General features: G+C 33.4%; 2 protein-coding genes across 3 annotated transcripts; one reads left to right on the top strand and one right to left on the bottom strand.

The window, feature by feature from the left end:
- Window position 1: 1 nt before the first annotated feature.
- Window positions 2–9,394, bottom strand: SNF4 (sucrose nonfermenting-like protein). Its single transcript, XM_088214856.1, has 14 exons — window positions 9,155–9,394; window positions 8,435–8,586; window positions 8,157–8,244; window positions 6,399–6,578; window positions 5,014–5,121; window positions 4,840–4,899; window positions 4,524–4,613; window positions 3,669–3,803; window positions 2,245–2,389; window positions 2,001–2,174; window positions 1,480–1,543; window positions 1,275–1,344; window positions 828–945; window positions 2–723 (listed from the first exon to the last, which is right to left on the bottom strand). Exons 2-14 carry the CDS (start codon window positions 8,557–8,559, stop codon window positions 629–631), a joined length of 1,452 nt encoding a protein of 483 aa, XP_088070982.1. The 5' UTR covers window positions 8,560–8,586; window positions 9,155–9,394; the 3' UTR covers window positions 2–628.
- Window positions 9,395–11,865: 2,471 nt separating this feature from the next.
- Window positions 11,866–16,265, top strand: LOC148266583 (uncharacterized). Of its 2 annotated transcripts, none has more exons than XM_088214855.1 (3): window positions 11,866–12,049; window positions 15,193–15,244; window positions 15,845–16,265. In XM_088214855.1, the coding sequence occupies exons 1-3, from the start codon at window positions 11,990–11,992 to the stop codon at window positions 16,054–16,056; spliced, it is 324 nt and encodes a 107-aa protein (XP_088070981.1). In that variant the 5' UTR covers window positions 11,866–11,989; the 3' UTR covers window positions 16,057–16,265. The 2 variants fall into 2 exon arrangements, with proteins under 2 accessions (XP_088070981.1, XP_088070980.1); XM_088214854.1 differs by having other exon boundaries at window positions 11,871–12,049; window positions 15,193–15,253.
- The last annotated feature ends 289 nt before the right edge of the window (window positions 16,266–16,554 follow it).

Here is a 16,554-nt window from a genome sequence, read left to right as displayed (position 1 = left end):
GTCAAGTAGAAGCATCATTTCTCATTACGCCAATGCCTTAAAAGATTAAATCTTGACATATAAATTATAGACAAACCATCTTTCACTATTGACAAAGACTTGTAAAAAGCCCACCCCAGACTCTAATTGCCAGACATCAAATCAGAAACCAGAATTGGACTGACCCCCAACTTCAATAACTACAACCTACCAAACAAAGCCTACATACATTCATAAATTCCCTTTTTGCCTTCAAATTTTTCTTGCTTTCCCTTTTCTGTTAGCTGGCACTAGAAACAAGCATTCCTGCTGCAACAGCAGTATATGGTTGAGCTGATAACCATTAAATTATAAAAATTTAAGGGGAGGAAAATCGAAATTCTCACAATTTACAAATTCCTTTTTTTTTTTTTGGGCTCGAAATTGATGTCCTGAAAGAAGGCCGGGGGTTTAAGAAGCAAAGAGGCCCCAGCCAATCAAAGACTAGACTCAGAAGAAGGAATATGAGAGACCATTCATCTTGCCAGGAACAGTTAAGGTATCGCAGAGTGAAGAGGTAAGATCAGCAAAACATATGGGTCTTCTCTCCTCCGCTGTGCAACAACAAAACCCTTCATATATATTGGGTTGGTTGACATGCCTGGTCCTGCTAAACACCAAGCAAGAACCTAAACACGTCGCTCAACGAAATAATCCCTTCTACACGCTTGCTGCCAGCCTCCACAACCACGAGTCTCCTTACCGCTGAAAGGATAAAGTGATGCAATTTCAATATTCATGTCCAAAAGAGCATTCTAAAAGGTGTCTTAACATTGTGAAAAGATGGAGACTGTGAAATGAGAAAATACCAGGATTGGACAACCGCTCCATCACTTTGTGCAGAGGGTCAGATCGGAGACACATCTGACATCTCTGTCCATTGAAGAAGCCGTAAGGAGAATTTGCATCCTGACCCAGTTGCAAAGCCTGAAAGTGAAGTAAACAAGAGTAGAATTGTTCATACCACAGATTTTCTTCCAACTTAGTTACGTGACATTTTGTACAAACAAATTTCTGACAAATCCTCAGCAGCCAAACAAAGACCAGCCGGCAACAACAAATATATAGAAATTGAAATATTTTGCGCATCCATCAACAGTAAAAATCAAAAGGATTCTCACTATTCGATTCAGGTGCCATCTGGCAGGTTAACTATTTCTCTCTCCATCCAACTGAATAGAATCACAACTGTGCTGCTCACAGCCATCTAGTCTAACAGGAAACTGCAAAAGCACATACATAGGTTTAGCAATTACCTGATGAATACTTATCTCATCCAGATGAAATTGAGCATATGCCTTGTCTTTTGCCAAAGCAGTTATATCACTGTCAAGGAAAAGACAGAACATTTACTTAACAAGAATAAAATAGCTCATTCTCCAGAGTGATAACATAAGGCAAATACGGAAAGGAAGTGGCAAAAGAGCACAGAAGAGGGGAGAGACGAGAGGAGAGAACTACCTCCTTGAATATATGTCCACCAATGAGTCATTCTCATCTACAATTGGTATTGAACTGACATCACCTGGTAAGATAACAAAGTAATAAGAAATCAGGACTGTTTGACAAAACAATCAACATTAGTTTTTTGATAATAGGCAAATGCATGCCAGGATGCACATTTGATATTGCACCCATTATTCCCAAATATGAACAACAAAGAACCAAATACTTGTTATTGATTCAGCTTTCAAAGTCTCACAAAAGAGTTCAACTTTGAAGATTTTGACCTCGTGCATCCAACATTTGACCATATCACAAAAAGCTCATCATATGACCCATATGAAGAGTCAAAACATATGACCCATTTAAACAAGAAAAAAGCTCATCATATGAATGCAGTATTTGCATATACTACCATAAAAAATAGGAGGAAGAGAGTCAAGTGAGCACATTCCATGATAAGCAACAAGGAAGAAGCAAAATCCCAGAGGGGCCCACACCAACAAAAAATGTGCATCATAAAGAAGTAAATGTATTACCTTGAACTAACCAAGACAGTGCAGCAGATAGAGAAGCATTAGGTCTCAACATTGCAAATGGCCGTCCGTTTGATTCTCCAATTCTTGGAAGCCATGTCCCCAGAGGAATTGAGTAGATTGGCTGTTGAAGAACGGGCAATGAGCTAGAAGAATATCTAAAATACCTGCATATACCTGAAAACTAGGTTGAAGTTAGTAAGAGATCATCTTACACTACTTAACCAAGAAAGCAACAAAGCCTTACATTTTAGCATCCCAGACAAAGAAGCAAGATGTAGTAGCTGGGGAAAGGAACCATCCTGTGAAGACGAATGAAGAATTGGAACTGTAGACACCTTGTTCTGCAAAATTTTCAATGCAACATCTTTCATAGAATCATAAGGTCCTGCCTGCACAATGCATAAGTCAAGTGGCATTAAAAAAAATCTGAGCACCAAATGGGGGCAGACCAAAATAAAGACAAGCCTTTGGCCTCAAAAGAATCCCAGATGCATATATCAAAAGAATTATTCAACAATTAAATTCCCAAAGAACTGGTGATTATTTCCAAACTTACACAACCAAAACATTGGACCCTGTAACAACTTCTCTCTCAACTGACTAACTGACGGCCAACTGGATTATTCCCTACCCTTCCTACACAATATCTTGAGCTAAAGCTACCATCATAACCAGATCAACTTCAATCATCAAGCGTATAGCATATCCCAAGAGATGTGGAACAGCCCTTCACCTTAAACAGTAGAAGGTAGTCTAAACTAAAACAATTGGACTCTCCTGTATACAGGAATCTAAAAGGTAACTAGTCTGACTCTAAACCAAAATGATCAAATTCTCTTGTATATTAAATCCCATAAGGTCTTCTTTTCTTGATTATCTTCAGAACATGCAAGGAGAGGACAAAATCATTAGGTATTCTAATATTTCAACTGTACGTCATACAGAAGGAGATAGTATGTTAGAAAACCAGACGAAGCCAAGAGCTAAAGAAAATATGGAACTTAAAAGATTTTTCTGACAAATAAGAAGAATTAATATCAGAGAGCAAAAGAAGGACTACATACTAGAAGGATAAGACTTCCTCCAAAAAGAAAAATGAGAACAAAGAAAGACAAATTTCAGTACAAAGATAGCTGTCCAGTCCCTTTTCAAAATAGTGAAAGAGACTCCCAGAAAGAATTTCAAACAAGAAGCTGAGCAGCTCCTAACACATGGTCCAGTGAAATCTTATACATCAGATGTACTAATAAGTTAGTAATAAATTTTGATGAAATCGAATTCGATTGAAACCAATATCTCTTATTCTCTATTGATTTTGATTCCTGTCAAAACAAAAATGAGAAATAAAACATTAAGAAATGAAAAAATATAAGAAACATTTTTTGAGTTCTATTCCTGGAATGAACTTTAGTTACAAAAGTTTTATTTTAGATGAAAAAAAAAAAAAAAAAAACTTTCACTTCTTATTTGTTATTAAGAAGTCAGACTAGTTTTAGTCTTATTTGTTATTACGGCTTGATGTTGGAATCCAACCCTCAAATCCAATTTCAAACAAGTTTTAGTCATCAAATCTGTCCTCACATCTGAAGACACAGAAATCAAGTACATATATAAGTAGTTACTTGCATGCATAAGAGTTTCAGAAAGGCATCAAACAGAAGCACTCACCTGGATAAGATGTCTGGGATAAGCTCTCCCATTTCCATCAATTTGCCTGCTAATATGAGATTTCCCCTCTTTCCAGGCTGATATTGTATGTGTTTCCAATTCTTCCTCTGTCAGATTTGACCCATGATTCCCCAACTGCAATTTGAAGAGTTAATATTGACCCAAGGACCAAAGATATCTAATGCACACAACAAGGACCAGATTTTGTTTCTTGTTTGTAGCCTTAGTGAACCTCAGATTTTGCTTCTTGATAGTTGATAACTCATGCATATGGGCAGAACCACTTGGGTGCCTTGTGAATATATTTTCTTTTTCCTTTTTAATAAAAGTAAGAAAAAGATCCACACGTTCAGCACCAATAGCCCTTATAATCAATAGGTAAACAAACAGAGCACCAAAGATTCAACAGCAGTGTAGGTAAAAATTGTTTGTCTCAGTAAGAGCAGAAAAGATAAGAGGTGGGTGAAGGGTCTTCAGGAGCATGGTTTCCCTTTTTTTCAAGACGAAAAGATTATACATTATGAGCACCAAAGGGGTACAGCCCACAAAGAGACATATACAGAATTTACAATCTTGTACGGAAGAAGATATCAAAAAGATCCAAAATATCAACACCATCAAAAATGGGGTGCCTCTTAAGCAATATACATAAAGAAATCTCTTCAGAGAGAAGAAAGAATGGTACAAAGGGCAAGAAATCCTCATAAAGAGAGAAAAACCCTGGTAGGGGCTTATTACATTCTCTCCCTCGGTTTGAGTATGAACTGCACTAAAGATCTCCTCTCTATAAGATGACTTGAAGCAAAAAATAAAAACGCCGAAAAAATAAAGATACCAAAATAATTTAAGACACACCTCTCTCAGAATCAGAATGAAGTCCAATGCACTAAGAACTCCGACAAACTGCCCCTTGCAAAAATCCCAGAGAGGAGCCACAGGAATACCCTAAAAAGTAGCCTAGAGTAAGCAGTCATACTTTTAACTAAAAAAACCAACTAGTAACCAACGATGTATGGTTTAAAGTTATTTAGAAAGGAAAATTCAAATTATAAAGTAAAAATAAAGCAGTCTTATAGATAACATTGAGATAAGTAGGTATGGATAGTTATGAGAGAATAGAGATTCTCTATATTTAGGTGCCCAAGTTTATGCATGGGTGTAAGAAATTTACCTGTTCATAAAGTATATGAAAAGCTTGCTTCACGGGTAAAGTTACATCCAAGGCAATTACCTGCAACATCATATGCAATTAGCAAATAGGGCTAAAGAACTAGAATTTAGAAGCCTAACCCAATAGAAAAAGTGCTTATTATGCAGCTCCCAGACGAGGGTAGAGTATCCAAACCTTGCCCGACTCTGGAAGCAGCTCATATGCAGTATGAGTTGATAAAAAAACTGATATGCGCTGACGAGACACCTGCAAATCAGCCTCTGATATCCTTGCAACTGCTTCCTGCAAAGTACCGCCTGATAATGTGATTATTTGTGCAAAGCAAAATAACAAAAGAACATATCAATTTGTATATTTCGTCACTAGGACCTTCTATTCATCCGTTAACATAAAGTATTCAGGTCATATGCATCATTTAGATAAAAAAGGAAAAGAAAGAAAGGCCTTTTCATGGAAGAAAAACAATTAACAGAAAGAACTTTTGATGCATGTCCCTTAAATTCACCCATTAAGCACATCTGTATGGTAAGAGATGCTGATGAAAATTTCACCCTTCACATGGATTCGATCTATCCCACCCTCAAACCAGCAGAGAATCTTCACCTCGCCAGAAGATGATGATAACGACTTCTCATTTTGCAACTTGAAACTATAACATCTAGCAGCCTCCTCATGGAAAGTATTTTGCATTTTGAGATTATGATGGCAAAAAAAATAAAGCCCACAAGAATTACTTATGATATTCTGCGTGATAATCCCTAAACTGCTACATCTCAATCAGTTTATGAACACAATGGGCTCTCTGAATCTAATCAGCATAGTAGATAATATTTCTATATGTTTGAGTCACTGTTTCATAGAAACCCAGAGGAAAAAAACAGTATGATTTCTACAATTTAATGAGTAAATAAAATGGCAGGAGAAGCAGACAGAAGAAGCAACAAAAGGAAGAAAATAAATATAAAATCTTGACATCCAAAACCACAGATATTCACCACGGTATCATGTAAAATGTAAGAAACATGATCCAATATATACACTTCATGAACTTCCATGGGACACGCCTAGTTTGTTTACTATATAATACATACATGAAACTACTAAAGGTATGCACCAATTAACATCATCTAATGCAGCTCTCCTGCAGAGTATTAAATTAACATAACCAACATGAGTTAAACCATCTTTTTTTCTTATCACATAATTAGCATGATTATAACATGCAAATTACCACGAAAATGCATTCTAAGAATCAAAACGTTGCCACGGAGGTTTGAGGTGGCCCATTTTCTGAGTTTAAAATGAATTATGAACTACTCTTTTCTTGTCTTCTCCATCTTAAAAGGAAAGCATTTTTCTAGTTTAATTATTGAGGAAATTGGGTACCAGCATTCTTCAGGAATGTGAACGCATCATAGACGCATATACAGAATTTGGATCCCCGTTGAAGGAGAGAATAAGGATCTATATAGCGCTGAGTCTAACTTCATAACATGACCACTAAACTGAACGTTCGTTCTGTATGCATCTTAAATACAAGCACATAGTGTTTTCCTTACCCCGCGAGCAAAGACATCATCTACCTCCATGTTAGATCTACCAGGCATCTCAGGACTAAAGGTTGAAGGAATGGTCTCTGGTTCTCTGGCTATAAAGACAGTATTCACTACCCCATAATGTCCGCTTACAAAGGGCTGATGCTCATCATGCCGCCATACCCCATCAACAAAGAACTTATACTGCATGCAGAAACGAACATCTGAGTGTCAGTACGTATAAGATATATAATATAAAACCATCTTTAACACCTTCTATAGTAATAAGGAACCTACAATGAACCACATAAAAATGATGCAAGTACTGCTACCAATAAATGTAACACCATTCCTTTACTATGGTTATAGCATTTTTTAAAAATAAATAAAAATTCCCTATGGACCCAGAATGTTAGATAACAAAATAATTACAATATAATCGATAACTAGCACCCCCGTCGTTCTCTATATATGATAATTACTCTCTTTCCTTTAAAAAAAAATAGCATTGCAATAATGATAAGTGATGATCATGACGAAAATCAAAATGTTGATAACAGATTATAAATATTTCCATGATCCTCCTTACGCTATAAAAATGCAAATTATTTTAAATATTCTAGTCGAAATTTGGAGTCACTGGAGGAAAGATTCTTTTTTTTTAGAGAAACTTAGAAAGTTGTATCGAACACTGGAGGAAAGATTATGTTCAGAAGAAAGTTATACGTAGCAGTCAATAAGCTAACAATAAGTAGTCTAAGACTGGTATAAAACATTCATTTACGTGTGGAAAGAATCGGTATGTAGCACTCAATATACCATACAATGATACCCCACTTGGTTTCCCAACCCCCAAATCCACCTGAAATTATGGAAAAAGTGGATCCTGCAAATATTATACACTAAATAAAGTGAGTTTAATGAAAGAATCTTTCCAATAATGCAGTCTTGTAACATAATAGCCTTCATGCACAGTGCAAAGTGACACATATCTTCCTCATTCAAGAATTTAACTGAGCCCTAGTAAGTATTACAATCATGATCTTGACAAAATATCACTAGATATAAATCACCATAAATTGGGGCTTACAAAAGGAAGCAAAGCGAGAAACTCTTTTGACATTAACAAACTACATAATATACCTTCATTGAAATGAAAAAAGAAAAAAAATGAAAATTCCTATCACAAGAGCAAACTAAAATCTAATTCAGTAAATATCTAAAGTTTCCGAAATGTACATTTCCTTACTTGTGCGTGAATGAACACCTAATGCTTCTATTCATTTCTTCTTGCCCATCATGGTTATGCAAGAGTCCGTTATATTACAAGGGGCATGATGGGTAACTCAAATACTTGCAATTAATTTTTACTTTCAATGCCTTTAAAGGCGGCAAAAGGTAGAGATGTAACGATTCCAAAGTCTTCGATCATCATAACCTTTATAACGTGGCCTAATGCAAAATCCTCCTAACAAACGTGCACTGAAGGGCAATATATGGGGCTAAATTCCCACTAGACAAGCGTCATTTTGCGAACAACAAGGAAAAACTTTTTGATTGACTAATAGGTTAAACGAATATGACACCAGTTTACGACAATATTTGCATTGATCAAAACGCCCACATGCAACAGAATATTTTCCTTTTATGCACATCTGTCAGTAACATCATCGATAAGATGCAATCACTGGCATCCGCAATAAAACAATAAACAAATGGAGTTAGTTCAAAATGTGGTTTTTTACTTCAAACTGAGTACAACAGCCATCAGATTTTATTAACCTGATGATATCCTGGTGTCAAACTGCAAATAACTTGAAATACTGTAGGGCAACCTTCCATTGGAGACATAGGTATATGCTCTATCCACCTGTATCAGGAAAATTTTCATTCAAAATTTATATCACATAGGTAAAATATCTAGAAAGCAAACCAGAAAAATAAAAGAACAAAAATATACCAATACCTAAATGACTAAAAGAGCTGCTAATATCCCTTTGCAGCTAGAATTTAAAACAAGTTTGCAATCTCCAAACCAAATGTGATCAAAGTAGTCTTACCGAGTGAAGGAACCACTGAGAAGCACCCTTCTTCCTCCATAAGGCCACACAAAGCGCATCGGAACTAAAAGTTGCCCCGAGACTCCACTGTTTTCATGCCCCACGTCTGGAGTAGAACCAAACATTTCTCCAAAATTTATGTAGTTATGCCACTATAACAATCCACAAGAACAAATTCCAATAACCCACTTGATTCCTTGCGGCAAAAACCCTAATTTAAACGAGAACACTCCCTCCTCGATTAAAGAAAAAAAAGAAAAGAAAAACTCTTGACAATTAATAATTCAGAAGCAGGATTTTGAGGAACTTCTACGTTCAATTAGGGATCCTCTACAACTGAGCAGAGGACCCCTTAATGCTTATACATGCAGAGCTACCAAATCCAAAACCGCACCCAAATCAAGCTTAATTCTGAAAAATCAAACCCTAAAATCCCCCTAATCACAAACCTCAACAGGATAAACAGTAAAAAGTGAACCCAAAAATCAAAAATCCACTACATGCAGCACTCACAAATCCAGTAACCACCAATCTCACTGCACTGCGATAAGAAATTCTATCTTAAAAAAAAAAAAGTCAACAAAATCAAACGCCCACCCAAAACCCACGAAACAGATGAGCAGACACAAAGAAATGACCCACAATTCGAGCTCTGATCTGATCCAGCATAGAAGTTCCCCTAACGAATCGAATCCACAAACCCTAAAATTCGAAACTTACGCAATAAAATGCAATGGGGAACGGGTAGTTTCGGCAGCAAATTAGAGTGAAACTCTTACGTCAAACAAAAAACCGAACACCATATAGATAAGAAAACCCTAATCAGGTAGAGAGAACTCGAAAAGAAGCTAGCATTGCCGGGATCTTGACAGAATTTTCGGCCACTCTCAATGGAGAATCTGATGATGAAGAAACAAAAGACAATACCCAAAAGAAAGAAAGAAAAAAAAAAAAAAAAAAGGTTTCTCTTAAGGAAGAAAAAAACGAGAAGAGCAATAATTACATTTGCAGTAATTTTTGGATGCTCGTATATATATATACATATATATATGTACGTGTCAGCATTTGGTATTTTCCCTTTTATTTTCTTTAAATTTTAAATATATGATATTTAATTATAAATAATTTTTAGTTAATTTGAATAAATAAATACATTATATTTTATATGTAATAATTTTTTTCATCAATAAAAATCATTGAGACAATCTTTTTGTGGTAATAATTAAGACAGTCTTGAATTATTACACATCATATATTTTTCATTCTTAATTTTTTAAAATCATTTAAATTCTCTCGGCTTCAATTATCCGTATTAATTAATGTTTTTTAATTAAATAACTTTAATAATTAGATGGTCAACTATGGTTTTTTATAGTAATCTATATAAATATAATTTGCTAAAACTTTGAAATATAAAATTTATGCGAACCAAAAAAAAAAAAAAAACCCATCTTCAAATATGATTTTATTACAATATTCAAAATATTTATTTTAGTTCAAACTAATTTCTAAATATGAAATAATAAGTTTTTATTTTTTATTTATATATAAGTTCATTAAAAAAATCAATTTTGTTAAAAAAAATTATTATATTATGAATTATTCAAATTATATTTTTTATTTGTTTAATTTAAAATATTTTACCACCTTTACAATCAATACGAATTTTATAAATAAATATAGATATTAATATATTAAATAACTACTTACTAAATAATAACAATGATATTTTTTGGCATTTTTATGTAACAAATAAAGTATACGACATAATTATTTTAGTAACGCAAGGGCTCGTGTTATTATTTCTATTGCTTATATTGTTTGTATTGAAATTTGTGTTAAAAATAACAATAAATATATATAAAATAATTTGATAATATTTAATTTATTAATATATTATTTATTTTAAAAAATATTAAAGTATTATATTACTTCATTGTTATAGTATAACATACTCTATAAATCTGGAAAAAAATAAATATTAACTTAAGTACGGAAGCAAAATAATTAATTAGAGTTTACATTTATTGCACAACGATTTAAAGTACAAAATAGTGTTAAGAGGATTAATATTTCGAATGAAATTTAAAAAATTAAAGAAATAAACGGAATATAAAATAAAAATAGCATTCTACTCGTAACCTTCTTGTGGTTGGAGTTCCGGATTCTGATTCTCTTAATCTGAAATTGTTAAATAAGCAGAGTATTAATATTTTTTTTTATTATTTATAAATAGATTTATCGCTAAAATTAAATATAAAATTCAATAATAACTTATGTTATATAATTGTTTTTTTTTCTTCATTTTATTTAAAAACAAAATACGTATATTATATCAAATTATATAGAATTTTGCAATTTTCTTAAATTAATTAACATTATTAAATTATAGTTAATGAAATTGAAATCTTACTTGCTCCTAAATAAAATAAATTGTGTGGGAGACTTACATGATATTACATTATAAATTAAGGCCTGATTTTACACTGAGATGACAAAGGCTGTGAAATTTGATACAAATACACGCACGTAAATATATACTTACACACGCATATTGGTTTCAAATAAGTATATATATATTATATATATATATACACGTGTGTGTGTGTGTGGTTAAGTTATTGTAAGGCTATTATTTGTCAAACTTGTAAACTCAGTCGTCCCAATCTTGTCCCAATTGATTTCAAGTAACTTGGTCTGGTGGTTAGTGGACAATTAGAGAGAGTGATTAGGCCCTTAACATGAAATTCTTGTTTAATGATTAAATCTTAAGATTATATTGCTACCTCCAAACCAATGTCTTCTCCACAATCATTAGTGAAAAGCAATATAGAAATTAGTAAATTTTTTAAAAAAATATTTATCAATTGAAATATTTGTTTATGATAAAATTAAATATTAACAAGATAAAATTACGTATGGGTTTAACTTAAAATTTAATTATTAACAATAAGAAATTACTCTACTCTGTATCGGGTATTTAGTTTAATTTTTGTATAATAAAAACGTGAGGAATTTTTTCATTAATTTTATAATTTGGACGTAAATAATTTATCTTTAACAAAATTAAAAAATAAATTAAATTTTTATGGGTAAAAACAAGTATAAAAATATTCCGATTGTGCATCTAAAGAAATTCGATCGCTAATAATAGCTATATTAATATAAAATAATTTTTAATTATTTAAGTTAGACCAATTCAACAGTTGGAATGTGACCAAAATTTATTGTACACACAAATCAGTTAATTTTAAAATTTCTATTAGAGATTAATTGGGTCGGATCTGAGTTATTGGGCCGGATCCTCTATTGCCCTACCCAGCCCAAACGTATTATTCAAACTTTTAAAACGCTGACCCGATCCAAACCCATAGGAAAGCCCAGCCATTTATCCGTCTTCTGATTCAACTTTGCAAACCGACACCGTTTTCGTTGAGATTGTTATACATTGCTCATGGCGAGCGCGAGGCCATTATCGCTTTCTGTGTCTGCGCTCCGAGTCTACAAGAGCAAATGAACTAACTCCTCGCAGTAGTTCAGTAATAAAACTTGGTAATGGCGTCTTTAGTCTCCGTAAGCTTCTTTACGCCTCCGTTTTCACGAGTCCTTCTCGAGGTAAGCTTCGAAACCCTAGCTTATGTTCTATAGTTTACGTACCAACCATCTTCGCGACAGTACGTTTTGTTTCACGAGAAAATGTTGAAGGAGAAAATATTTGGACCTTGTTGAATGGTATTAGTTTGAGTTGTTTTGGTAGTACGAGTGGTTAGCCTACTGAGTACCTGCTTCTTGTCGAGTGGAACCGAGTGGGCAGAATAACTGTATTAGTAATTGAATTCAGGGGAATAACTGCGAAATCTGTTTCGATTTAAAGTTGCAGAAGAGAATCTGTATTATGTTACAGAGTATTCTACGTGTTCGTATATGGATATTTCTCAACTGGTTGTAAATTTCGTTTTCTTTTTTGGAGGTTCTCCTGTAGAAGTTATAAATAAGAAATAGGAAACAAACAAATGATAATGTTGGTATTTTAATGAGATGGATCCTCTTTCTATGGTATTCAAAATTATAATGGAAGGGTATCAACTGTGCCTACTGCTAGAGGATAACAAGAGCTTGGGATTTGGAGCTGGAGGGATTTGATGCTTGCACTTTTTGTGGGTTTTATCTGGATTTAAAGGCGACAAACTGTATTGATTGCATTCATTTGTTGCCTTAGTACTCTCTGTCCCCATATCTATTGAGTGGTGGAATGAGGACATCCATTTTCTCAAGGTGGGATTAAGAATTTTCTACCACGTTCCACATTTATGGATTTAACAACTGCAGCCCACAATACAGAAAAAATAGTTAGACCACATTGTTCGGGCAGTAGATTACTCTTTTGGTAAGGCGACAACTATCAACATAATGTAATTGAACAAGGCATGTAACAAAACTGGTTTCCTTTGCCCCATGATTTTAGTACATTGGTATTTTTTTCTTTATGTCTTTCTGATGAGAGGTGGCAACATAGCTTAGGATTTGCTCAAACTTTATGAATTGATTTTTGTATGACAGCAAGATGTATACTTCTGGCAACCCATCCCGAGCTCTTGTTGAGCTACAGTACACTCATTTGTTATTGATGTAGGATATATTAGGGTTGTCTACTTATTAATTTGGAGATAAGAATGTGGACATCAAACATCACACTCAAAAAGTCTTAAGGATCATATTTAAGAGTTTGATTGTATTGAATAATCAAACTTTGTCTTGAAAAGTGAAAACTAATGCTAATAACTTTGACTTAATAATGTTTATAATATTTTCTAAGTAGACTTTCCGAAACAGAATTAGATCAAGATATAAGCTTAAAAGGAGGGGGATGATTCTGGTCAACTGGTGTTGCTTATGCAAAAGTGACGAGGAGACTTGCAATCATATTCTACTTGGGTGTCCCGTGGTATATAGTTTATGATTAATGGCTTTTGGAATTATTGGTTATCAATGCATGACGGGTGGTATTGTTAGGGATGAATTATGGGTGTGGAAAGGTTTGGCTGGGAGGGATAAGCAGCTGGGGCTGATTCCCTTTGCCATTTTTTGGGTCATCTGGAAGAAAATAAATAGAAGAGGTTTTGTTGGAGTGGAGGAGAGCATAGATAAAATCAGAGAGAGATGGTTTCAAATCCTTGGTATTTTGATTATGGGTCAACCCGTGTTGTTTATGGAATTCTTTGCATAATTAATTGATGTACTTAATTTTATGCATGGGCGATACTCCCTTAGTGTCCATACTTAATGATAATGCTACACTTTTTATTTTTTAAAAAAGAAGAATTAGATCAAGAAATACAAACACTAATAGGGTTAGAAAATAATACTATTGATTTAAATAAGGAAATTAAATATTAAAAGAATAAAATAATAAAGCTACTAAGACTAATAAGCTCCTCCTAAATAATACAATAGTTTTATATCTAATAGAATTATAATTTCTAATTTATTTAGGTGATTTAGAATTAACTCATTCTGCATCATTCTTTCCTAGTCAGAAAAAAAACTCATCAATCAGTTTTGAAGTAGTGAATAATGCAAAACTTAGATCTTTGAAGTTCCTGATAAAAATTTAACAAACTATGTGCTCGGTCATTCTCTTTGATAACAATAATGAAGGAGAGATGGACAAACAATTTGTTAGGGGTGCTAAATCCTTGCAGTAGGATGAACTCAACAAAACAAAATATTTTCCCTTCAACTTTATCCTTGAGCTGAACATTACTAGTTCTAATTATTGGCCTAAGCTTCTCCTTGCATTGTACTTCTATATAACTCTTTAAGTAGTCAAATGTTTTGAGTAATCTCAAAATTTAATTCTTAGGAAGACATGACAGTTCTTGCTGCTCATCAATTTCGACATGTTTATTCTCTTCTTCTTTTTCATTGACTAGATGCACTTTTGGACGTTTATATTTACTCGTCTCCTTTGCAGTCATAGGTTCTATAACTACATTCTTTATGCTAAGCATAAAATGATAAGAATTGGTAGTCTTTTCCTGCTGAATGAAGATACTTATAATGTTTCTTAAGTAACCATTCTCACATGTAAATACTAATAATAACTGAATTAGGAAATAATACTACTGATACAAATAAGGAACTAACTCAAGTAAAAAAATTAAATCCTAAAGTTTCTAAGAGTATAAAAATAATGATGTGGCATAAAGAGAATTTGAACACAATACTTAGAAAAAATTTATTAAGAGTCAAAATTGGAGATTAATTCACTAGCTCGATATTTGCATAATAATCATATAAATGGTCTACCAAATGACTAAATTATGGTACCCTATAGGCACAAAAATACGACCAACGTAGGAAATTTTTAGTCTGTAAGGATTCCGCTAAATAGAAAATAGCTAGTTAATTAAATGTCATGATAAAAGAAACTAGAAAGGAAATTAAATATTCCTGTTCCTTTTAATGTAAAACTTCCCAGAATACATTTATCTTTATTGGTTCTGCATGAAATAGACTCCTGAATAGTCTAATAGTTTTATATGTAATAGAATAATATTTTCTAATCTATTTAAGCAATCTAGACTTAACTCCTGCATGACTTGTACTATGCTGTTTAATTTTATGTTGCAAGACCCTTAATCATTATTAATTGAAAAAATTATTAATTTGATCACTCTGTAATAGTTCTGCTTTCAGATAATTGCTTATGTGTCTTTGAATTTGGAAGCTTCATGGTTGTTGGGACATTTTTGTAGGAAAATGATCCAAAGAAAGCAGCATTGAGCAGACTTTCTAGCCAAGCAACTGGTAGAAGAGGTTCTCTTCTTTGAGTTTCTTGTTTTTTCTACGGCATTTGTTAAACCCTGAAGCATGACGATTGATCATTATGTAAATATAGTGTGTGAGCCATGTCCCATTAGCCTACATGGTGCATGAACTTACTGCTACTAAATTCTTGGTCTTATGTTCCTGGTTAACCTAGATTTTAAAGAATTCTACAGTGGTCCTTCTGGACTCAGGTCATGTTTAGTTGGATAACCAAACTTCTTTTCTAGATTTTGGGTTCCAATTAATCATCGTGCTGAGACTAGGTACTTCACCCTGAATTTTCCAGCAGGATGTAATTTAGTTTTAGCAAATTGAGAAATCTGTACTTTTTGTAAATTCTTTTTAAATTTAAAGCTGCAAAAAGGTTTGGGGAAAAAAACAGGAGATCAAAAGGCACAGTTAAAGGTGAAGGTGATAGTAGAAAATTTGTAGGACATTACTCATTGATATTCTAAGAAACTATACAGAATGGAATACTTTGACATGAGACATCAATATGCAGATGACAATGTTTATCCTTGACATTTGGAGGCATCCTTCGTTTCTCTTTTCAAATGACCATATAAATTTTGTTTGCAGCAACCATGCATCTTCCTGTCTGCGGCTCCACTAATGGCATGTGTCCTATAAATCAGAGTTATAATCACTATTTAACTTCACCATCGAAGCATTTTGCTGAAACTGTTTCTTTTCATTTGGAGACTCATATGATAATGACTGGCTACTGGATAGGACCAGATATTGATGACGGTTGGGGACTAATAGATGCTTTTGTTGATCGGGGAATTTGATTTTTTTTTTCAGCTTGATGAATGATTTTCAAATTTTGATTGCATAGTCTTGTAGATTAATGTTGAATGTAGAACTCGAGTAAGTGATGGATAATTTAGCACAAGGCATAAAAGAATTTCCAAATTGTACCATTTTTTTCATTTTGAGACATTGTACGGTAAGAAAGTTTGTAGCCTTTTTCAACATGAATGAAGAACCATTGCAAACACATCGAATGCCAAATTGTTTATAAATTTGTTGGACATTCTTTCATGTCTTAGTCCCCTATCCCTTCCTAAGCTTATATTGTTTATTTCATTGGTGCATCTTCACTCTCCCCAATGTAATATGATAGATTTCTGAAGGTCTCATTCCTGAGGCATATAACTAAAAAACGGGAAGATAACTTCTATGCTCTCTGATTCAATCTTGGAAGGCTGTTAGTAATCAAGACTGGGACTAGGGTGTGCATTCACGAAACAATTAGATTGAGCTCTCCAAAACTCGATTTAATGTCT

The sequence above is a fragment of the Carica papaya genome, chromosome 3 (assembly GCF_054855325.1).
Source record: "Carica papaya isolate Zhongbai chromosome 3, ASM5485532v1, whole genome shotgun sequence".
In the NCBI taxonomy this organism is placed as follows: Eukaryota; Viridiplantae; Streptophyta; class Magnoliopsida; order Brassicales; family Caricaceae; genus Carica; species Carica papaya.
The sequence above is the reverse complement of the archived record's forward strand: the minus strand, read 5'-3'. Positions and strand labels throughout refer to the sequence as shown.

Excerpts from the sequence above, each read along its gene's own strand:
- SNF4 (XM_088214856.1), bottom strand. The coding sequence starts at position 8,559 with ATGTTTGGTTCTACTCCAGACGTGGGGCATGAAAACAGTGGAGTCTCG. Across the intron at positions 1,544-2,000 it reads ACTGTCTTGGTTAGTTCAAG|GTGATGTCAGTTCAATACCA; the intron begins GTAATACATTTA and ends TTATCTTACCAG. Across the intron at positions 946-1,274 it reads ATGAGATAAGTATTCATCAG|GCTTTGCAACTGGGTCAGGA; the intron begins GTAATTGCTAAA and ends CTTCACTTTCAG.
- LOC148266583 (XM_088214854.1), top strand. The coding sequence starts at position 11,990 with ATGGCGTCTTTAGTCTCCGTAAGCTTCTTTACGCCTCCGTTTTCACGA. Across the intron at positions 12,050-15,192 it reads TTTCACGAGTCCTTCTCGAG|GAAAATGATCCAAAGAAAGC; the intron begins GTAAGCTTCGAA and ends ACATTTTTGTAG. Across the intron at positions 15,254-15,844 it reads CCAAGCAACTGGTAGAAGAG|CAACCATGCATCTTCCTGTC; the intron begins GTTCTCTTCTTT and ends TTTTGTTTGCAG.